Consider the following 24,649-nt stretch of genomic DNA (forward strand, 5'->3'; position numbering starts at 1 on the left):
CTGCTCCCCATGGCTCAGTATCTAGCTTGCTTAGTGCATCCACATGAGAGCTTAACCGACTCCTTTATACACAGACACTAACTGAAATGTAAAAAGCCACAGGTGTGGGAAGTTAACCTTTTAGTTGCCATTTTAACCCATGTGTGTCACTTTGTGTGTCTGTAACAAGGGCAAATATTCAGGGGGCGTGGTAACTTTTGATAAGGGTCATTATCCATTACTATTAAGATTTTAAAAGGAGCCAAACAACTATGTGATAATAAATGGCTTTGTATGATCACTAGCCTTAAATAAGACTATTTTTGTTTTATTTTTTTTGCATGATTAGTCATATACTCAAAATCGATGCTAACATTTCACAATTTATGCCAGGGTATGCAAACTTTTAAGCACAATTGTCCTGCCGCCAACTCTCCTCTCGGAGCTCAGAAAAGTTCCAGAACTGCATCATATATAATGCATTACCTTTTCCATGCAGAAACTTAAAATGCATTGAAACACACTTATATATGTATGTGTTTTTGTTTTTAATTTTCTGTTTTGTTGTTTTTCAGTTGTTCATAATCCTGCTTGCAGTATTGTGGTGTTAACATCAGGCCACAGCTCTGAGGTAAGTAATTGTATGATAACGTACAATTATTAACTCATCTGCATGTTATATATATATATAATGTTGTGAAAGAAAGCATGTAATGTGTTCACTATAAAGATGTTTATCAAACATTAAAGTGGGACCAGACAATAATAAGTTCCTCTAGCTATTGTAGAGAGTACCAACATTAATTCAGTTAGCCAAGACACTGACACAGCATTGAGGGAATGAGTTGAACCTGCATTAAAAAAATTATTTTATGTTGACCTATGGGACTCCTATTTTATATGGGGATATTTCTAGGGCTGCAACAACTAATCGATAAAATCGATAATAATCGATAATGAAATTCGTTGGCAACGAATTTCATTATCGATTAGTTGAATCGATTATTATCGATTATAAAATGAGGGTTTTTTCAGAGCAAACGCTCTGAAAAATCCCCCTCATTATATAATCCGTTTAGTCTGACTCACCGTCTCACAGCAGCAGTTCCTACTTACTCCCCCTCCCTGTAATCACTGTGACAACTGGCCCCGCCCCTTCCTTCTCCAGGCCAGAACCACATGGCTGTGACACTCATCTAACTGTAAGTATATGTACATATATATGTATATATATATATATAATGTGTATGTGTGTGTATGTATGTATATATATATATATATATATATATATATATATATATATATATATATATATATATATATATATATATGTATGTAATATATATATAAATATATATATATATATATACATACACACACATACACATTATATATATATATATATATATATACATATATATGTACATATACTTACAGTTAGATGAGTGTCACAGCCATGTGGTTCTGGCCTGGAGAAGGAAGGGGCGGGGCCAGTTGACACTCATCTAACTGTAAGTATATATATATATATATATATATATATATATATATATATATATATATATATATATATATATATATATATATATATATATATATATATATATATATATATATATATATACCGTATATTCCGGCGTATAAGACGACTTTTTAACCCCAAAAAATCTTCTTAAAAGTGGGGGGTCGTCTTATACGCCGGGTACTTACCAAGCCGGAGGTTCCCACGAAGCCACCAATCTCTCTAATCACTACGCGCCGGCTATTGATGCCGAACGCAGGGATGCCGTCATGTCCCGGCGCCCGGCATCAATTGCCGGCGCGTAGTGATGAGGGAGCAGGGAAGCCCGAGGTCTGGCACTTCAGACCTCGGCTTCCCTGCTCTCTAATCACTAGGCGCCGGCTATTGATGCCGAGCGCAGGGATGATGTCATGTCCCGGCGCCTAGTGATTAGAGAGCAGGGAAGCCGAGGTCTGAAGTGCCAGACCTCGGCTCCCACAACTGGATGGAAGAAAGAAGACAGAAGATAAGGTAAGAGATAGGGAGAAAGGGGGGAGAAATATATAATATATATATATATATATATATATATATATATATATATATATATATATATATATATATATATATATATATATATACATATACACACACACACACACTGGTGTGTATATATATATATATACTGGTGTGTGTGTGTGTGTATGTATATATATATATATATATATATATATATATATATATATATATATATATATATATATATACATATATATACACACTGGTGTGTGTGTATATATATATATATACATACGTGTGTGTGTATATATATATATATATATACACATATACATATACATGTCTGTGTAAAGGCAGGGGTGTGTGGTGAGGGCAGTGTATAAATGTGTATGTATGGACAGGCATATGTGTAGATATATATATAGATATATATATTATATATGTGTGTGTGTGTGTGTGTAAGGGCAGTGCATGTATGTATATGTCAGCAAATCAACCAGCAAATCACCGGTAAGGTACATCGATTGCCGTGATTGGCTGGTTGTTGTACGCTGGGTAGAGGGGTAGTCTTATACGGCGAGTATAGTCCAAACTCTATATTTGGACTGTAAAAGTTGGGGGTCGTCTTATACGCCCAGTCGTCTTATACGCCGGAATATACGGTATATATATATATATATATATATATATATAATGTGTATGTGTGTGTATATATATATGTGTATGTGTGTGTATATATATATGTGTATGTGTGTGTATATATATATGTGTATGTGTGTGTATATATATATGTGTATGTGTGTGTGTATATATATATGTGTATGTGTGTGTATATATATATGTGTATGTGTGTGTATATATATGTGTGTATATATATATATATATATATATATATATATATATTTGGGCTACTGAAAGTTAGGGGAGCTGGGGGTTAATTTAGGGGCAGTTATGGTTAGTGGGGTGTTTAGGGTTAATTTAGGGGCAGTTATGGTTAATTGGGTGTTTAGGGTTAATTTAGGGGCAGTTATGTTAATAGGGTGTTTAGGGTTAATTTAGGAGCAGCTGTGGTTAATGGGGTGTTTGGGGTTAATTTGAGGCAGTTGTGGTTAATGGTGTGTTTAGGGTTAATTTAGGGGATGCTGTGGTTGATGGGGTCTTTAGGGTTAATTTAGGGGATGCTGTGGTTGAGGGGGTGTTAAGGGTTAATTTAGGGGCAGTTATGGTTAATGGGGAGTTTAGGGTTAATTTAGGGGAATCTAAATCCTGGGGGCAGTGAAGTGACATATCTGGGGGTATAAGGCATATACAGTATATAAGGCATATGTGGGGAGGGCAGTGTGGCATGTCTGGGGAGGACGGAGTGGTGTATCAGGGTGTATAAGGCATATCTGGGGGTAGAGAAGTGGCATGTCTGGGAGGCAGCGTGGCATGTCTGGGAGGCAGGGTGGCATGTCTGGGGAGGATGGAGTGGGGTATCGGGATATAAGGCGTATCAGGCACAGTGGCAGATGTGGGAGGCAGCGTGGCATATGTGGGAGGCATTGTGGAGTGGCAGATGTGGGAGGCAGCATGGCGTGGCATATGTGGGGAGGGCAGGGTGGCATGTCTGGGGAGGATGGAGTGGTGTTTCAGGGGGTATAAGGCGTATCAGACACAGTGGCATGTGGGGGGTAGAGTGGAGTGGCAGATGTGGGAGGCAGCGTGGCGTGGCATATGTGGGAGGCAGCGTGGAGTGGCAGATGTGGGAGGCAGCGTGGTGTGGTATATGTGGTAGGCAGCGTGGCATATGTGGGGGGGCAGCATGGCATGTCTGGGAGGCAGCGTAGCAAGCCTGGGCTCAAATGTGCATATATTGGGGGGCTGGTTGGGAAATAAAGACAAGAAATGTATTATCAAAGTTTTTTTATTCTGCTGTTTGTATTTAACATCATTTGTTTAGTAAATTATTTTAAATAAATGAAAAATTTACATTCATTTTTTTTATCCGATTAATCGAAAAAATAATCGGCCAACTAATCGATTATTAAAATAATCGTTAGTTGCAGCCCTAGATATTTCATTAAACATTTACTGTCTGGGTATTTTGTCAAATATATACAGGAAGAAGATAAAGTAAAAGTTATTGATCCACCTGTCATGACCATTAAAGAGCACAGAAGTGTAAAATGCATTCCTGACATTAAGACAGAGCCTTTTGAAAGTAATTTAGAAAGTCCTAAGCAGGAACTGCTGAACACAGAGGAAGTGTCTACAAAATCCGACATCAATATGGGGACCTCTGCAGGATCCAAAGAGGTACCAGAGGTGAATGGAAGCTTTATATGTTCTTAAAGGTCTTGACATTTATGAGTACAAGCAGTTTTTATTTAAATTACTGTGGCAATCACTAGGGACAGTGCATTTGTTTCTTGGGAACATAACATTTGATGGTAGAGAAGAACAATTTGGCCCATCTTATCTGCCCATTTTCACTGATAGTTTCCCATGGAAATTGAAAAGCTGGACGTGATAGGGACCAGTCAAAGCTCAGTATATGTACTGTGGTCCTTTTAAATTCCTTCCAGTGCGACTGGCAACTCCCAGGGTGAGAATTAAGCAAGTTCATTAAGCATGTAAACATTTTGAGGGTTTTTTCTTACACTGTGTGCTGCTCCAAAAGCCTGTCAAATAGCTGAAGTTCCTGGACCTCTAGACCTGGTAAAAGCTCACTTTGTTGACAGTGTAATTAAACCATTCATGCATTTTGTTTTTCTAAAAGGGCATTATTCTTTCTGCTTCAGATTAAAGAAGAGAGCACATTGGAAAGATGTGCTTCAAAAAGAGCACATTCCAAGGATGTGGAATCCAATTTGAGCAATGATAAAAAAGAGGGAGAAATGTACATAGGAAAACGAGTGCGCAATGACTCTGAAACCTGCAACAAAGACTCCTCAGTCAACATCCCATTACTGGTAATTAATCTATTTGTTGCAAACTAAGGTGGTTTCTGAACCTCTTATCTTGGAGTACCCTTACATGTGCAAGAGTTGTTGCGAGATCTGCACTTTAGGTCATGCATTTATGTTCTCTAGTCATCATTGTCTAAAAAACAATGTTTCTGTTTCTCTGTAGGATGGCTGGGTGGATGTCCCCCCACAATCACCACTGTCTCCATGTGCCAAAGAAGAGCAAGCAAAAAACTCAAATACAGAACACAGTGTTTCTGATGCTGCCAGAGTGCTACGTACAGCATTTATCTTAGCCAGAAAAGAAGAAATTGAGCTGGTGAGGTTCTACTTAAACATTCAATGTTTGTCTCTGGCAGATTATTTATTAAGGCCTGGGCATGCATCTGTCAACTCTGTACACAGGTAGGCCATGTTCACATCTATAGCCCAAGTTTCTCCTTATTCACTATTGTAAATAAGTCTAGTGTCATTAATGCCAGGTTGGTAGAATGGAACATGACACTAACCACAGAAGTAACATTGTACTTGGTTTCAGAAGACAATTGCTATTTGCATGGTGTTAGTAAGTACAGTTATCTTTGTGTAGGCTTCAAAGACTATAATTGTAGGTAAGAGTCTCTGCCTGTGTTATTGGTTGACATGCTAAACAATGAGGAAAAGCCAATTATCCTACCAACACATGCCCCCTCGTGTACGTACATGCCTACAAATATTCCCTCATTTGCATAGGTATATACCCCCTACCAAACATGAGTACATACATACACACATTCTTAATTTATAAGAATCTGCACAACTACAGCTTTAATACCCTGACCATTTTCTATACTCAAAACTCCACCCCAAAACTTCAGCTTGTATAACTACGATGCTGTGCAGAAATATAAAGATCTACGTATATCTGTATGTATAATACATGTGTGTGTGGCATGTCTGAATGCAAAGGTTAATATAACAAAAAAGTATTTTTCTTTGCCTGATTTGGTTGCATAATTCACATTGATTTTGTGGGTTATAGTAATAACTATAAAAATAGTAACTTGATCCATTTGCTTGATGTGATAAGCAGTGGTTTATTTAGGCTGGCAGCCAGCACTTGGCATTGGTATGTTACATGACATCCCAGTGCTCACTCTTAAGGACACTCTTAAGGACATGCAGCATCGATACTGCTAGGCACAGCCTCCATACTGTAAATGGCACAGTTACAAGGAGTTCTCTGATCTCCTCCATCAGCCCATTACGTAAAAAAGGGGCACTGGAGAGCCTGATCATTCAGCAAGGCAGTTGTATCCTGGTTTGCGAGAGAAGGGTTGCACCCCATATCTCTGAATGTGCCACACTAGACTAGACCTTTATCGCTAGGTTCTCAAATATGCGATCTTCAGGTGTGAAAAGCCTATACTCCCCACTCATATTAAATTTTAAAAAAGGGCATTATTAGGGTCAGGTATGTCAGACCTTAGGAAAGAATCGGGCCTTGTTTGGACCAATCCTTCCCTGTGTGCATGTGTATATGAATGTAATATATAATGTAACACAATAATGTGCGGCAGGAGCTTCATGGAAAGGGTTCCCATGGCCCAGCAGCTACATGCAAGCCTTACATCACCAAGTACAATGCCGCTCAGATCAAGTGGTGTAAAGTACACCGCAACTGGACTCTGGAACATTGGAAATGTTTGTTGAGGAGTGACAAGTCACTCTTAGTTTGTTTGGCTGTCTGGGTGAATCTAGGTTTGGCGGTTACCTGCTTGACTGCATTGTGCCAACTGTAAGGTTTAGTGAAGGAGGGATAATGATATTTTTTCAGGGGTAGGGCTAGGCCCTTTACTTCCAGTGAAGGAAGAAATCTTAATGCTTCAGCTTATCCAAGTATCTTGGACAATGTAATGTTTCCAACTTTGTTGGAACAGTTTGGGGAAGGCCCTTTTCTATTCCAGTATGACTGTGCCCAAACAAGGTCCATAAAGAGATGGTTCTATGAGCTTGGTGTGGAAAAACTTGACTAGCCCACACAGGGACCTGACCTCCGCCCATCTATTGGAACAGTGATTACGAACTAGGCCTTCTCATCCAACATCCTCAGTGCCCAAACAAGGTCCATAAATGGGTCTGCAAATGGGAGACTAACTACATATTAATGTCTAGGTATATAGAATGTGATGGCATAAATGTCCCTGTTGGTGTAATTTGTTTAGGAAGTTTGGAGGTGTGAGGAACTAGAGAGATGGCAAGGTAGTTGGACAGATCCGTCGGGTCCAGGGAGGGCTTTTTCAAGATGGGACAGCTCCAGTAGAAAGAAAGATGTTGAAGATATGAGCTGGTGTAGGGACGAGAGCAGATGAGAGCACTTCATCTTCGGTGACAAGAGAAAATCTGTTAATTTAAAAACAATTGAATTGCTTAATTATTCATATTTAAGATTAATAATTATCAATGACTAATTAATGATTACATAGACAATATTGTTAGATGAATAAATGCTTTATGTGCAGCATTCCATAATAGGAGGGGAAATATATTGAAGAAAAAAAAGTTATCCAGGACGTCACAATTCTAATTATAATGCAACCAAGACAAACTAAAACATTTCAAATGTAAAAATACAAATTACAATACAAACCCAACATTAATAGACATGCACTTTAGGGCTGCAACAACTAATCGATAAAATCGATAATAATCGATAATGAAATTCGTTGGCAACGAATCTCATTATCGATTAGTTGAATCGATTATTATCGATTATAAAATGAGGGTTTTTTCAGAGCAAACGCTCTGAAAAATCCCCCTCATTATATAATCCGTTTAGTCTGACTCACCGTCTCACAGCAGCAGCTCCTACTTACTCCCCCTCCCTGTAATCACTGTGACAACTGGCCCCGCCCCTTCCTTCTCCAGGCCAGAACCACATGGCTGTGACACTCATCTAACTGTAAGTATATGTACATATATATGTATATATATATATATAATGTGTATGTGTGTGTATGTATATATATATGTATGTATATATATGTATGTAATATATATATATATATATATATATTTGGGCTACTTTTTAGGGTGTTTAGGGTTAATTTAGGGGCAGTTATGGTTAATTGGGTGTTTAGGGTTAATTTAGGGGCAGTTATGTTAATAGGGTGTTTAGGGTTAATTTAGGAGCAGCTGTGGTTAATGGGGTGTTTGGGGTTAATTTAGGGGATGCTGTGGTTGATGGGGTCTTTAGGGTTAATTTAGGGGATGCTGTGGTTAAGGGGGTGTTAAGGGTTAATTTAGGGGCAGTTATGGTTAATGGGGAGTTTAGGGTTAATTTAGGGGAATCTAAATCCTGGGGGCAGTGAAGTGACATATCTGGGGGTATAAGGCATATACCGTATATAAGGCATATGTGGGGAGGGCAGTGTGGCATATCTGGGGAGGACGGAGTGGTGTATCAGGGTGTATAAGGCATATCTGGGGGTAGAGTGGCATATCTGGGGGTAGAGAAGTGGCATGTCTGGGAGGCAGGGTGGCATGTCTGGGGAGGATGGAGTGGGGTATCAGGGGATATAAGGCGTATCAGGCACAGTGGCAGATGTGGGAGGCAGCGTGGCATATGTGGGAGGCATTGTGGAGTGGCAGATGTGGGAGGCAGCATGGCGTGGCATATGTGGGGAGGGCAGTGGGGCATGTCTGGGGAGGACGGAGTGGTGTATCAGGGTATATAAGGCATATCTGGGGGTAGAGTGGCATATCTGGGGGTAGAGAAGTGGCATGTCTGGGAGGCAGGGTGGCATGTCTGGGGAGGATGGAGTGGGGTATCAGGGGATATAAGGCGTATCAGGCACAGTGGCAGATGTGGGAGGCAGCGTGGAGTGGCAGATGTGGGAGGCATTGTGGAGTGGCAGATGTGGGAGGCAGCGTGGTGTGGTATATGTGGGAGGCAGCGTGGAGTGCTGTGGTAGGCAGCGTGGCATATGTGGGGGGGCAGCATGGCATGTCTGGGAGGCAGCGTAGCAAGCCTGGGCTCAAATGTGCATATATTGGGGGGCTGGTTGGGAAATAAAGAAAAGAAATTTATTATCAAAGTTTTTTTATTCTGCTGTTTGTATTTAACATCATTTGTTTAGTAAATTATTTTAAATAAATGAAAAATTTACATTCATTTTTTTTTATCCGATTAATCGAAAAAATAATCGGCCAACTAATCGATTATTAAAATAATCGTTAGTTGCAGCCCTAATGCACTTACAACATATTGTGTGTATATATACAATTGCTATTTACAAATATCGAACATGCATTCTCAGATCTACCTGTCTTGAGATCTCCAGGTGTGCATGGTTTCCCTTATCCTGGATGCAGATTACTGTACTTCCCTAACTAAAGTGGCTGCTCCTTGGTAGGTAGAAGGTCCTTATTGGGTTAAATGGGAGGACATTTCATTAGTTGGTGATGTGTAATGTTTGTACCCTTAGAAGTTTCTTCCCTGAGGCTTCCTATAACAGCCCCCTGGGGTCTTTACCAACTGTAAGATATCCTCTGACAGTCTGGACAAAACATATACATATATAAAAATAAAGTAGAACTCTTTGAAACTGAAAGCAATTGTTTTCTTTGTGACTTTATCAGTCACTTACATCTTTGTGCTGGAGTTTTGGCCCACTCGTCTTTACTGTCTAACAAATGGCCTCACATTTGACTCTAGAATATTTTGGAGTTCATGGTTGATTCAAGGTTGCCAGGTCCTGTGTCTGCAAAACAAGCCCAAATCATGACCCCTCCACCACAGTGCTTGACTGTATGAGGTGTTGGTGCCATGCTGTGTTTGGTGTTTACCAAACATGGCGCTGTGCATTATCGCCAAACAGTCACGCTGCCATGTTCTTCTTGTAGAGAAAAAACTTTCTCCTGGCAAACCTTCCAAATAAACGGAATTATTTCTAATTGTACCATCACAAACTTTAACATTTAACATGCTACCTGAAGCAAGTTTTTTGTAATTAAGGTGAATTTGCTGGGATATCCACTCCTGGGAACATTAGCAACTGTCTTGAATGTTTTCCACTTTTGAGTAATCTTTCTCAATGCCTTTTACATTGTTTGGAAAAGGCAACAAACTAGGAGAAAAAAAATCTTTCTTGAACCCAGTCAGATCTCTCCTTGGATCAATTTAAAAATGATATCCCTGAATATTATGTCTTTGCAAGTATTCATCCAGTTGCTGTTTAAATGTCTGTACAGACTCTGATAAAACTACCTCTGCAGACAGAGAATTCCACATCCTTATTGTCCTTACTGTAAAAAACCCTTTGCCTTAGACTAAATCTGCTTTCTTCTGGTCTAAATGCGTGACCACGTGTCCTATGCATAGTCGTGTTCATGAATAGGTTTCCAGACAATGGTTTGTATTAGGGATGCACCAAAATGAAAATTCTGGACCGAAATTGAAAATTCACTGGATGCCTGGGTATGATAGGAGTGTGATTGCTGCTAACAATAATAATATATATATATATATATATATATATATATATATATATATATATATATATATATATATATATATATATATATATATATATATATATATATAGCTTTTATGGAGGTGGTCACACTTGCTGATGATCAATTAATCAAGGGCCCTTGAATAGCAGTGTCTGCCTACTACTTAGCAAATTTTTTCCCTTTGTAAGCAGTAAGGGTATACTTAGTTTTTAACACATGGCTTCTCCATTTTGGCTTTATTTTTGTTGAATAAATCATGACATGGTATAATATGTCATGTGTTGTTCATCTGAGGTTGTATTTACCCAATTCTTAGACCTGCTAAGGAACAGCAGGCATTTTTTCACATGACTGTAGTCTGTACAAGTAAGGAAAAGAAACCGCAAACAATTCATACCTTGTCCCATTATAACCTCCATACTTACCCATTTTCTTCTGTGAAAGCCCCAAGATCAGTGCTTCTTTGTAAATAAAAGGTTTAAAAAAAAAAATACTAAAACGTCTCAACGCAGATATTAAACTGCTGGCCACAATTGTTGCCTTAAGGTTGTCACCTTATGTTCCTCAACTTATCCACAGGGATCAGGTGGGCTTTGTCCCCGGCAGGGAGGCTAGGGACAACACCACTAAGGTCATCGACCTTATTAATCACTCCACCGCTAAACAAATTCCTCTTACCCTGACCTCGTTGGATGCGGAAAAGGCCTTCAACAGGGTGGTCTGGCCCTATCTCTTTCGAGTACCGGAGAGAGACTGAGGCTTGGTAAACACTTTCTTATTTGGGTTGGAGCCTTATATCACAACCCTACGGCAATGATTAAAGTCAATGGGCTCGTGTCTCAACAGGTCACCCTGTCGAACTGCACTAGGCAGGGTTGTCTGCTGTCACCACTCCTTTTTGTGCTGGGGATGGACCCCTTGGCAAATGCCATCCGTGCTAATTTCTCCATTACGGGCATTCCTATAGCTGGGGTTCAACAAAAATTGGCGATTTTACTCAGATGATATGCTGTGTATTAATTCCAACCCGCTGGACTCCCTCTCCCACATGCTGCTTGAATTACAAACCTTTGGTACGCTTTCCAACTATAAGATAAATCTTTCTAAGTCTGAATTGCTGTGCTGCAACATCTCCGAAGAGGTGTTAACTGACATAACTCACAAATTTCCGTTCAGGGTGTGCAACCAAGCCATCACGTACCTAGGTCTCCGAATTCCAATGGACCTCTCCCTTCTCTTTTGCCCCCTTACTTTCTACCATCTCTGCTGATCTGCGGAGGTGGGACTATACCCATGTTTCATGGTTTGGTAGGGTAGCCGTCATAAAAATGAACATTCTCCCTAGATTTTTATACCTGTTCCAGACACTACCCATCTTTATCCCTCATTTTTTCGGTCCTATGTCTGGTGCTCCAAATCTCCTAGATTGTCCCACTCATGTTTAATTAGGCCAAAATCCAAGGGTGGATTGGGGTTACTGGATCTAGAAAAATACTGGCAGGCAGCCCATCTCCGTAGAGTTGTGGAATGGTCTATCTCAGTCCCTAAGCAGTGTTGGAAATTGAAGGAGCTTTTGTAAGCGTACCTCTTCGTTGCCTTCCCTGGTTACCTGATTCCAAGAAACACTTCATCACTAAAATTTCGATCACTGTTACCTCTACTTTGAGGGTCTTTGGGAGGATACTGAAAGAGGGTGTAGTAACCTCAAGTCCATGCCCCCTCTATCCGATTATTCCCAATCCTAATTTCCCCCTAAGTATGACAATTCACCGATTGGCACTTAAGTGTTCGTTTCCACTCTGTGGGCGACACCCTTTTTCAGACGGGACCTTTTATGGCAAGCAGTCCTTGACTTCTGCCTAACTTTTTTTATTTAGAAACTCAGTATTTCATAGCCTCAATTCCCAAAACTCCCCTCCTGTTTAGACCATTATCCAAGTTTGAGTCTCTGTGCTCCTCCTAGCTCAGAGACTCCGCATTTGCTTTTGGCCTTATATGCCCTCCTTCTGGAATCTGCCTCCAGGTCAAAACCTACTTCGTGAGCATGTGGGAGGGGGATCTCTCTATTTCACCCCCCCCCCAGGACTGGTATAAGGTTTTGTTTGCTATCCATAGGGGCTCGATCTCCAGTAGGATTCAGGAGTGTTCATACAAACTTTTGATGAGATGGTACAAAACACCAGTGGATCTCCATAGGTTTTATCCCTCAGTCCCTGATGTATGCTGGAGGTGTGGGACAGACAGGGGTACTCTATACCACATTTGGTGGCAGTGCGGTTTTATTACACCACAACATGCATATAAGAGGTTGCTCACGATCCACCTTTTAAATGCTGCTAAGGCTGTGATACCCAGATTTTGGCGTACTTCCAAGGCTCCACCGATTCCCTTGTGGTTACAAAAAATAACTTTTATCAAACAAATGTAGGCGATGGTGTGGACATCCAGGGGGAAGGGAAGCACAGACGCCTGCCTGTCGAACTGCACTAGGCAGGGTTGTCTGCTGTCACCACTCCTTTTTGTGCTGGGGATGGACCCCTTGGCAAATGCCATCCGTGCTAATTCCTCCATTACGGGCATTCCTATAGCTGGGGTTCAACAAAAATTGGCGATTTTACTCAGATGATATGCTGTGTATTAATTCCAACCCGCTGGACTCCCTCTCCCACATGCTGCTTGAATTACAAACCTTTGGTACGCTTTCCAACTATAAGATAAATCTTTCTAAGTCTGAATTGCTGTGCTGCAACATCTCCGAAGAGGTGTTAACTGACATAACTCACAAATTTCCGTTCAGGGTGTGCAACCAAGCCATCACGTACCTAGGTCTCCGAATTCCAATGGACCTCTCCCTTCTCTTTTGCCCCCTTACTTTCTACCATCTCTGCTGATCTGCGGAGGTGGGACTATACCCATGTTTCATGGTTTGGTAGGGTAGCCGTCATAAAAATGAACATTCTCCCTAGATTTTTATACCTGTTCCAGACACTACCCATCTTTATCCCTCATTTTTTCGGTCCTATGTCTGGTGCTCCAAATCTCCTAGATTGTCCCACTCATGTTTAATTAGGCCAAAATCCAAGGGTGGATTGGGGTTACTGGATCTAGAAAAATACTGGCAGGCAGCCCATCTCCGTAGAGTTGTGGAATGGTCTATCTCAGTCCCTAAGCAGTGTTGGAAATTGAAGGAGCTTTCGTAAGCGTACCTCTTCGTTGCCTTCCCTGGTTACCTGATTCCAAGAAACACTTCATCACTAAAATTTCGATCACTGTTACCTCTACTTTGAGGGTCTTTGGGAGGATACTGAAAGAGGGTGTAGTAACCTCAAGTCCATGCCCCCTCTATCCGATTATTCCCAATCCTAATTTCCCCCTAAGTATGACAATTCACCGATTGGCACTTAAGTGTTCGTTTCCACTCTGTGGGCGACACCCTTTTTCAGACGGGACCTTTTATGGCAAGCAGTCCTTGACTTCTGCCTAACTTTTTTTATTTAGAAACTCAGTATTTCATAGCCTCAATTCCCAAAACTCCCCTCCTGTTTAGACCATTATCCAAGTTTGAGTCTCTGTGCTCCTCCTAGCTCAGAGACTCCGCATTTGCTTTTGGCCTTATATGCCCTCCTTCTGGAATCTGCCTCCAGGTCAAAACCTACTTCGTGAGCATGTGGGAGGGGGATCTCTCTATTTCACCCCCCCCCCAGGACTGGTATAAGGTTTTGTTTGCTATCCATAGGGGCTCGATCTCCAGTAGGATTCAGGAGTGTTCATACAAACTTTTGATGAGATGGTACAAAACACCAGTGGATCTCCATAGGTTTTATCCCTCAGTCCCTGATGTATGCTGGAGGTGTGGGACAGACAGGGGTACTCTATACCACATTTGGTGGCAGTGCGGTTTTATTACACCACAACATGCATATAAGAGGTTGCTCACGATCCACCTTTTAAATGCTGCTAAGGCTGTGATACCCAGATTTTGGCGTACTTCCAAGGCTCCACCGATTCCCTTGTGGTTACAAAAAATAACTTTTATCAAACAAATGTAGGCGATGGTGTGGACATCCAGGGGGAAGGGAAGCACAGACGCCTGCCGGCTGTCAGAGAGGAGGATCCAGGTACCCTGCAGCGTTGCGGGGAATCTGGATTTTACTGTTATCCGACCTCTGTTTGAGGTCTGTTTGAAGTCAGATTATTAGACGAAGGGTATTTTTCAGAGCATTTGCTCTGGAAAAACCCTCATGTTATATTTGATAGAATAGATTCATCTAATCGATAACGAAATTTGTTGGCAACAATTTTCATTATCGATGTTATCTATTAGTTGTTGCAGCCCTACCTATAATCAACTACAGTATTTATTATTGATCTTGCAATTGATATTAGAAGTTGCTTGTCTGTGTTTGCGGATGACACAAAATTAGGTAAGGTTGAAAAGTATGACCAGGATGTAGCTTCTCTACAGAATGATTTGGATAAACTATGGGACTAAGCAAATAAGTAGCAGATGAGATTCAGTATAGATAAGTAATGCAATGTGATACATAAAATAAGCTTGCAACTTACACTCTAAAGGGCATTGCATTGGGGATAACAGAAAATGAGAAGGACTTGGGTATAATTGTAGACCATAGACATTGCAACAAACTGCAGTGCCAGTCAGTGGTTGCAAAAGCCAGTAATGTATTGGCATGCATAAAGAGGAGTATTAAATCACGAGATGAAAATATAATTTTACCTCTTTATAAAGCAATGGTGAGGCCTCACCTTGAATATGCAGTGCAATTTTGGGCACCAGTTTTTAAGAAGGATGTTATTGAGCTGGAGAAAGTAGTTAATGGAATGGAGAATTTTAGTTATGAAGAAAGGCTAGAAAAGCTGAGAGGAGATCTGATAACTTTGTGCAAATACAGTATAAACAGAATAACTATTCACCAAGAGGTCTCTACAAAAGACACGAGGTCATTGGTTGAGACTTGTGGAAAGGAGATTTCAGCATTGTTAGGGATATTAATGAGACAAAATAGGCAAAATCAATATTTTCACACGCGAAATAACGACGCTATCAATTATTGTAGTACCACATCCACAATATTAATTCAGAGAGAGAACCTATATTTTATCTCCGATCCTAAATTCTTTCAGATCGCCGAAAATTATAATTCAAATTAGATATATATCACCACGATAGTCAATCAAAAATATTATTTATTGTATTTATTGCACAGTGCATGATATGAAACAGAAAATACTTAGAATATGTCAAAAATGAATTAATTCCAAATACAGTATATTATCGAAAGTCATCAATATGAATTACTACTTTATGAGTCTAACACACACAATTTCCATTCCACTCAGCGACCAAAAAATTAATCATCAGGGCGGTAACAAAATATATCACTATCTCTCTTTATATATTAGTTCACTAAGACTCTTATTTTGTCATATTAGTTGAAGTTCCTAATAGATGCAAATGATGTCAAACTTCATCTACAGGTAAAAATACCTTTTACATTATTGTCATTATCACGGGTTATAAGCTGCAGTCTCACAAGCAGTCATATACAATAATGTCAAATTATTGCTATTTCCCAGAAAAAGGGAATTCTATATGAAGAAGACAAAATTCACCTCTATTCAGAATAATAAAACAATTATAATTACCACCACTTGTTGCTGTGGTCCAACTGGTCCTTGTAGAAATTAATCCAGGTTCAGTGGCAAGAAATTAAGTGGGAAGAAATATAACTTTCTAAAAGTTATATATGTTAGTACTCAAAGTAACTCTGAGAATAAAATATGGTGTCAAGATCTTAAGATGTTCCAAATTCCAATTCTCTGGGGTACATTTGGTGAATGAGTCTGTTTCAGGGTGCCTCGTTTCAGGGTGCCTCCTTAAATTATTAAAGACATAAGCTTTTAAAGAAAGGGCTTATTATCATAGCCTCCACCTCTTGATTGGAATTCTCCAATCATAACGGTGGGTTTTACCCATTATAATTAGGACTTCTACTCATATTTACACCGTTGTAATTTCTTAATTTACCTACGAGAGACACTCTGGTCTAAGAAATAACTTAAGACCATTACATATGCGTTTGGAATTTATCCTTGGTCACCCTTATCATTAGAAGTTACCACCTAGGTAATAAATCAAGTTTTGGTAGTCACCCATATCTCCAGATGTTGCCTCCTAGGTAGGTAGTAAATTAGGCTTTGGTGGTCTTACGACATATCCCCCATTCCATTTACATTCCTAAGGATATGCAGTGTCTACTCCTTAACTTTCTCATGGAGATAACGCTAATTAGATAATATATACTGAAACATCTATATACATGAATACGTTCTCGATTATAAAGGGAACAAAGATAGAAAGAAATAATTATTACATGATTAAGTAAAATAAAATGGCTTTGACTCCATTTTGTGTTCATGTAAAATACATATATATATAGAATACATGTTTTCCATCATAAAATATCTGACGGCATCCGTATAGAAAAGGATTCTTTAGAGTAAGAACAATAAGAATATGGAATTCTCTGCCCAAGGATGTTGTATTATCCAATACAACATTTTGAGAAAGGTCTGGATGCTTTTCTACTTGAGCATAACGTAAAGGGCTACAACTGTTAAAAGGACAGTAGTATTAGCAAGTTGATTCAGGGAGTAATCTGCCACTAATAATGCCGCTATGGAATCAAGGATTTTTTTCCGTGTTGTGGCACAATTGGTAATTGCCTCAAGTAGGGTTTTTTTTTTTTTTTTGCCTTCTTTTGAATCAACTTTACAACTTGAGAGCTAGGTATGTGTGATGTGTGAAAGGTTGAACTTGATGGATCAAGGTCTTTTTTTTTTTTTTTTTTTTTGTGAACATACTATACTATGGGTGCTTCCAGGTCAATTACTGTTAAGGATCTGCTCAGACTGTGAGTTCAAACTGCTGCAGAACCCATCAAATGTGGGCTGTTGATGATCAGATCACTCCTGGCCAGTAGCAGTGATCTGATCATTATGGCAGCCCCTGGATGATACAATCCTAGAAAGAAAGAGGGTTCATCTAAGGCAGGCATGTCCAAAGTCCAGCCCGAGGGCCAATTGCGGCCCGCGTTCCGGACCGATAAGGCCCCCCAGATAAGTTGCCCAAATATACATCTGTTTTTTTGATAATAAAGGCAGAGTGATTTAACACCTGTTTAGATTTGTCATCCAAGTCACAAAATGAAAAGTATGCCGTTTTCAATAAACTTTGCATAAAATAGTTAATTTGAATTTAATTTTAATGGTTCAAAGAATGTCAGGCAAAATGGTCGGCCCCCACACATGTTCACTTCATCAAATCTGGCACTCTTCGAAAAAAGTTTGGGCATGCCTCATCTAAGGTAATAATAAATAGAACACAAGTTAATAAAAAATGTAATACATAATTATTACTTTATCAGTTTTCAGTGACATTTTGGTCACTGATTATTGACCAATCTCCCTGATCAATGTCAGTGGCTTAAACTTGTCACTTAGAAGTGATCTGATAGCGATGTATAAAATACACTATATATTTAACCTAATGCTATTTGACCTTTTGATTCATGACCGTTTTGGTCATTAATCATTGATCCATCTCACTTTAATAGCCAGGGACCTTATCTGACAGCTAACAGTACCTATAACTATTCACCAATGCAATCCTAATCCCTTATGTTATCAGCTAACCCCTATTTTCACTAAATTGAAAGGCATGGGGGTGGCTTTGTGGTCCTTGGGCTTTCTGCGTTCAGTGAATTTATAAGGTTTATAGGGCCTCCTTTATAAGTGGCTGTTTACTGGAGTTAAACAGGAGGGAAATGACTTACCAAGTACCACTGCAGAAAGCGGCTACAACACATCGTCGGAACCAGATCAACCCATCCGAGCGGTCCTCTCCTATTGTCTCACTTCCCCCTCAACCACCGACTAGATTGTAAGCTCGCAAGGGCAGAGCCCTCGTCTCCTTTTGTACCAGTTTGTTATTGTATGTGTTTTTGTATGTGAAATTGTTCTGCTACCTGTAAGAGCGCTGCGGAATCTGCCGGAGTGGTTTATGGGTGAGTTATAGTGGTGTATGGGGGTGTAATGAATTTCAGGGAGGCAGAGTGGCATATCTGGGTGAGTTATAGTGGTGTATAGGGGGTATAATGAATTTCAGAGTGGCATATCTGAGGGAGGCAGAGTGGTGAATCAGGGAGTATAATGAATTTCAGGGTGGTGTAGGGCATTTATGGGGGGCGGAGTGGCATATCAGGGTGCACAGTGGCATATAGGGAGGTGTAAGGCATAAACGGGGGCACAGTGGCATATAGGGGGTATAAGGCATATCGATATTAGGCATATCAGGGGGGCATAAGACATATCTGGGGGTATAAGGTATATCAGGGGGCTCAGTGGCATATCACTGGCATATAAGGAGGTATAAGGCATATCTGGGGGCAGAGTGGCAAGCTGGGGGTCAGATGTGCATAACTGGGGGCAGTTTGGCAAATAAAAGAAAATATAAACAAGACTTTTTTCTCAGTTTTTATTAAATATGAAAACAGTTAACATATGAATTAATATTTACTAATAACTTTGTATTAAAACTAGGGCTGAAACAACTAATCGATAAAATCGATAATAATCGATAATGAAATTCGTTGTCAACGAATTTCATCATCGATTAATCGGATCGATTTTTATCGATTATAAAAAGAGGTTTTTTTCAGAGCAAATGCTCTGAAAAACTCCTCTCCTTATATAATCCGACCTCAAACAGAGATCGGATAACACCGGAATCCAGATCCACCGCAACGCTGCAGGGGACCTGGATTCCCCTCACTGTCGGCCGGTCTCTCACTTCCGTCTCTCTCCCCCTCCCATCTGCCTCCTCCCCCCTCCCATACATCACTCTGCCTCTCTACCCGGCACCGTTACTGACAGGCACTTTCCCTGCAGCTTCATAGAAGCCTCAGTGTAAGTGAAGGTGAGTAACGGAGTCTGTCTGTGCGATGCAGACCCCCACCGGCTGACAGAGAATCATCCTCTCTGATAGCCGGTGAGGGCCTGCATCGCACAGACAGACTCCGTTACTGCCCTTCACTTACACTGCGGCTTCTATGAAGCTGCAATGAAAGTGCCTTCAGCAGGGGCGTAGGAACCGGGGGGGACAGATCCCCCCCAGGAAATCATGCGGGGGGGACCGATAATAGAGAAATCCCCCCCAGGGCTGTGTGAGGTAAGTGCCCTCGGTGCACAGCTGCCCGATCAGCAGCTGCAGCGTGCAGGACTGGTTGGGGAGATCACGGATTTCCCTAACAGTCTGTCACTGAGCGCCGGGCGAAGGGATATGACGTTTATATCCCAGCCCCGGGGCTCAGCATAAACAGCTGTTAGCAGCAGCACTGCACTAGAGCGGCAAACCTCCAGAAGGGAAGGAGGAAGAGAAAGCAGAAAGGAAGAAGAGAAAGCAGAAAAGAAGAAGAGAAAGCAGAAAGGAAGAAGAGAAAGGTAAGAGATGTGAAGAACGAAGGGAGGGGGTCTGATGTGCAAAACGAGGGGGGGTCTGATGTGCAAAACGAGGGGGGTCTAATGTGCAAAACGAGGGGGGGTCTGATGTGCAAAATGAGGGGGGGTCTGATGTGCAAAACGAGGGGGTCTGGTGGTAGATATGTGTGTGTGCGCATATATATATATGGTGAGGCATGTATACGGGCAATGTCTATGAATGTGTATGGGCACTTGGGCAGGTGTGTATATGTGTGTGTATGGGCACGCGCATATAAGGGCAGTGTATGTGCATACGTGTGTATGGGCAGTGTAAATGTGTACATCTGTATGGGCAGTGTATATGTGTACGTGTGTATGGGCAGTGTATATGTGTACGTGCGTATGGGCAGTGTATGTGTACGTGTGTATGGGCAGTGTATATGTGTACGTGCGTATGGGCAGTGTATATGGGTACGTCTGTATGGGCAGTGTATATGGGTACGTGTGTATGGGCAGTGTATATGAGTACGTGTGTATGGGCAGTGTATATGAGTACGTGTGTATGGGCAGTGTATATGAGTACGTGTGTATGGGCAATGTATATGTGTACGTGTGTATGGGCAGTGTATATGTGTACGTGTGTATGGGCAGTGTATATGTGAACGTGTGTATGGGCAGTGTATATGGGTACGTCTGTATGGGCAGTGTATATGTGTACGTGCGTATGGGCAATGTATATGTGTACGTGCGTATGGGCAATGTATATGTGTACGTGCGTATGGGCAGTGTATATGTGTACGTGCGTATGGGCAGTGTATATGGGTACGTCTGTATGGGCAGTGTGTATGGGTACGTCTGTATGGGCAGTGTGTATGTGTGTATGGGCAGTGTGTATGTGTGTATGGGCAGTGTATATGTGTATGTGTGTATGGGCAGTGTATATGTGTGTATATTAGGAGTGTATTTGTCTTATAGTGTATACGTCTGTGTAAGTATGTGCAAGGGCAGTGTATATTTATGGGGAGGCATGTGTGTGTGAGCAGTTTATGTATGTTTGGGCAGGCGTGTATAAGGGTAGTGCATATGTGTGAGTACTGGCAAGTGTGTATGTGCAGGCAACTGCAGCGTATATGTGTGTTTTTGTGGGCAGGCATGCGTAAGAGCAGTGCATATGTGTGTGTATGAGCAGGCATGTCGTGCTTAAAGGGAAGAGAATGATTCCCTGTAACACATGTTTAACTCAGGGGCGCCTAGGGTTAAATCCAGGCCTATTTCTGGTTAAAATGAGTGTGTGTCACTGTATGTAGCATTTGGACACAAGGGAATATCGCGGGGTGCTACTTGGTCTGGGGCATCACTAATACAAAGTGCCACGTGGTAAATTTAGGGGTAGGCAGAGTAAGTGAATGATGTGTTTGAATGCGTGTCTGGGTGTCTATACATACATAGTGTATGTTTGTGGGTATGTTATTGTGCACATCTGTTTTTATGGGTATGTTAGTATGTTTCCAGGTGTGTTATAGTGGGCATGTGTCTAGGTATATTAGGGTGGGAATCTTTTTGGGTGTATTATTGTGTGTGTATGTTGGTGTGTATGTGTGTGTATGTTATTCAAGTGTTTAAGTGTGTGGATATGTTCCTGTGTGCATGATGTGTTAGGAGTCTTAGATGGATCCTTCAATGCATCATAGTAGTCTCTGTGGCCGTGTCCAGTGCGGTCCATCTGTGGTTGTAAGATTTTTCTGTTTCTGTGGGAATTTTCTCCCATTCATCTAGTAGAACGTTTTATGAGCTGAAGGTGATAAACCAAGACAATTTGGACAACACTATGCTTCTAACTTTGTGGGAACAGTTTTGGGGAAGGTCCTTTTCTATTCCATCATGACTGTGCCCCAGTGTACAAAACAAGGTCCATAAAGGCATGGTTGCAAAAATTCCCCACAGAAACTCTCCAAAATCTTGTGGAAATCGTTCCCAGAAGAGTGGAAGCCGTTATAGCTGCAAAGAGGGACCAACTACATATTAATGTCTATGTATTTATAATGCAATGTCATAAAAGTCCCTGTTGGTGAAATGGTCAGGTATACCCTAACAGTAAAAATGCTATCCCCCCCAGATTTTTAGGGGTTCCTACGCCCATGGCCTTCAGTAACGGAGCCGGGTAGAGAGGCAGAGCGGTGAATGGGAGGGGGAGGAGTCAGAGGGGTGTATGGGAGCCACCCTCCAATACACCACTCTGGCTCCTCCCCCTCCCATACGCCGCTCTGCCTCTCTACCCGGCTCCCTGGTGTCTTGTCAGAAACGGAGGTTCACAGGAGGCACAGTGGAGTATGGGAGGGGGGAGGAGGCAAAGTGATGTATGGGAGGGGGAGGAGCCAACGCGATGTATGGGAGGAGCCAGAGTGGAGTATGGGAGGGGAGGAGCCAGAGTGGTGTATGGGAGGAGGCAGAGTGGAGTATGGGAGGGGGAGGAGCCAAAGTGATGTATGGGAGGGGGAGGAGGCAAAGTGATGTATGGGAGGGGAGGAGCCAAAGTGATGTATGGGTGGGGGAGGAGGCAGAGTGGTGTATGGGAGGGGGAGGAGGCAGAGTGGAGTATGAGAGGGGGGAGGAGCCAGAGTGGTGTTTGGGAGGGGGAGGAGCCAGAGTGGTGTATGGGAGGGGAGGAGCCAGAGTGGTGTATGGGAGGGGGAGGAGCCAGAGTGGTGTATGGGTGAGTTATAGTGGTGTATGGGGGGTATTATGAATTTTTAGGGCATATAGGGGGTATAAGGCATATGGATATTAGGCATATCAGGGGGGGCATAAACATATCTGGGGGTAAAAGGTATATCAGGGGGCTCAGTGGCATATAGGGGGTATAAGACATCGATATTAGGTATATCAGGGGGGCATAAAACAAATCTGGGGGTAAAAGGTATATCAGGGGGCTCAGTTGCATATCACTGGCCTATAAGGAGTATAAGGCATATCAGGGGGCACAGTGGAATCTGGCATATAAGAGGTATAAGGCATATATGGGGGCAGAGTGGCAAGCTGGGGGTCAGATGTGCATAACTGCGGGCAGTTTGGTAAATAAAAAAATTTAAACAAGGCTTTTTTTCTCAGTTTTTTATTAAATATGAAAAATAGTTAACATATGAATTAATATTTACTAATAACTTTGTATTAAAACCTAGTTTGAGAAGCACTGTGTTTGGGTTCTTGTAGCTTTTATTATTATGTCAGTAAAATAAGAAGGTGAATAGAGAGAGGCCATTGCAATAAAGAGATGAAAGTGTAAATTGTACGTTTTTTTATTGCAATTTTTCTTCAATTTAAAATAATGTATTTTTTTATCCGATTAATCGACAAAATAATCGGCCAACTAATCGATTATTAAAATAATCGTTAGTTGCAGCCCTAATTAAAACCTAGTTTGAGAAACACTGTGTTTGGGTTCTTGAAGCTTTTATTATTATGTCAGTAAAATAAGAAGGTGAATAGAGAAATGCCATTGTGATAAATAGATGAAAGTGTAAATTTAAAGTTTTTAATTCTGCTTTTTTTTTTGTTTTGTTTTTTTTTAACACCCAGTTTGTTCATTACATTATTTTAAATAAAATAAAAATGTGCATTTTTTTTTTTATCGGATTAATCTAAGAAAAGAATTGACCAACTAATCTATTAAAATAATCGTTAGTTGCAGCCCTACATGTGGCATATTACTGTACCCAGGAGGGTGTTACTCAACACAAATCAAGACCTTTATTATTTTTTTTTTGTTAGCCTTACTTTGGAAGGTGCTGGTGCGGAATCCGCTTCATAGGACATGCCAAAATTCCATGTTTGAAAACTGTAATGCGCATGTTCCAATTTTAAACCTTCAGTGCCACATGAATGCAAATCACAAGTTGTTTCAGTAATTTCATGTATCCAGGGAAAGAAATGTACTGAAATACTCTGTTTGGATAGAATGGGTTAAGAGCTGTGATAGGCACCATATCACCTAATCTTAATATTTTGTGGTTGCAGTCCCTATAGGGAACCTCTGCATTTGTCTGAAAGGGTGCCATCCACCATGGATACCATGAATGTGTGCATTTATATTTGATTTTAGTTTGCATACAAGGCAAGCTTAAAGACAACAATCTGCTATGCCGTAGTGTGTAACATTTATTATAAATGCGTGCACTTTGATACATTTTTATTTTCAACTTCAACTATGATCTCTTACAGGCATATGCTCAGGATTGTCGTGCCTTTGCTTTTGTGGCCAACAAGTTACTGAAAAAGGACCCATCGTTGGAAACTGCTGTGGCAAATGCTCTTCAGTCCACCTTGCAAGAGATTGCGGGGAGCTGTGTGCATCAGCTTAGCTCCTTTATAGATCGTTATGACATGGAATGTAATTTACTTGTAGACTCCAGTATTCATGAGACAACAGACTAAAAGGGGTGTCTTTCAAAATGCAATATTGTGGTCCCTTGTTAGGACAGCCACAGAGTTTTCAGTATGTTGTTTTCTTAGAGATATTGACAAACACTATTGAACATTTAATAATGTGTAATTGTTGGTTTTCAACATATGATTTCTTATGTACCAAGTGCCTTTATTCTGAGAGCCTCACAAGCCATTCACTTAAGTGCTGGTTTCATTTTATGATTCATAGTATACAAACTACTGAAATAAACAGAAAATCGAGGGGTCTTTCTTAGTATTTTTA

At 40.9% G+C, this 24,649-nt stretch overlaps 1 protein-coding gene across 1 annotated transcript; it reads left to right on the plus strand.

Annotated features, from left to right (window-relative positions):
• The first annotated feature begins 557 nt into the window (after positions 1 to 557).
• LOC128472431 (periphilin-1-like) lies at positions 558 to 24,649 on the plus strand. Its single transcript, XM_053454274.1, has 5 exons — positions 558 to 610; positions 4,103 to 4,306; positions 4,783 to 4,953; positions 5,114 to 5,266; positions 24,163 to 24,649. The coding sequence occupies exons 2-5, from the start codon at positions 4,139 to 4,141 to the stop codon at positions 24,373 to 24,375; spliced, it is 705 nt and encodes a 234-aa protein (XP_053310249.1). The 5' UTR covers positions 558 to 610; positions 4,103 to 4,138; the 3' UTR covers positions 24,376 to 24,649.

Source organism: Spea bombifrons, chromosome 2 (genome assembly GCF_027358695.1).
Source record: "Spea bombifrons isolate aSpeBom1 chromosome 2, aSpeBom1.2.pri, whole genome shotgun sequence".
NCBI classification, from domain to species: Eukaryota; Metazoa; Chordata; class Amphibia; order Anura; family Pelobatidae; genus Spea; species Spea bombifrons.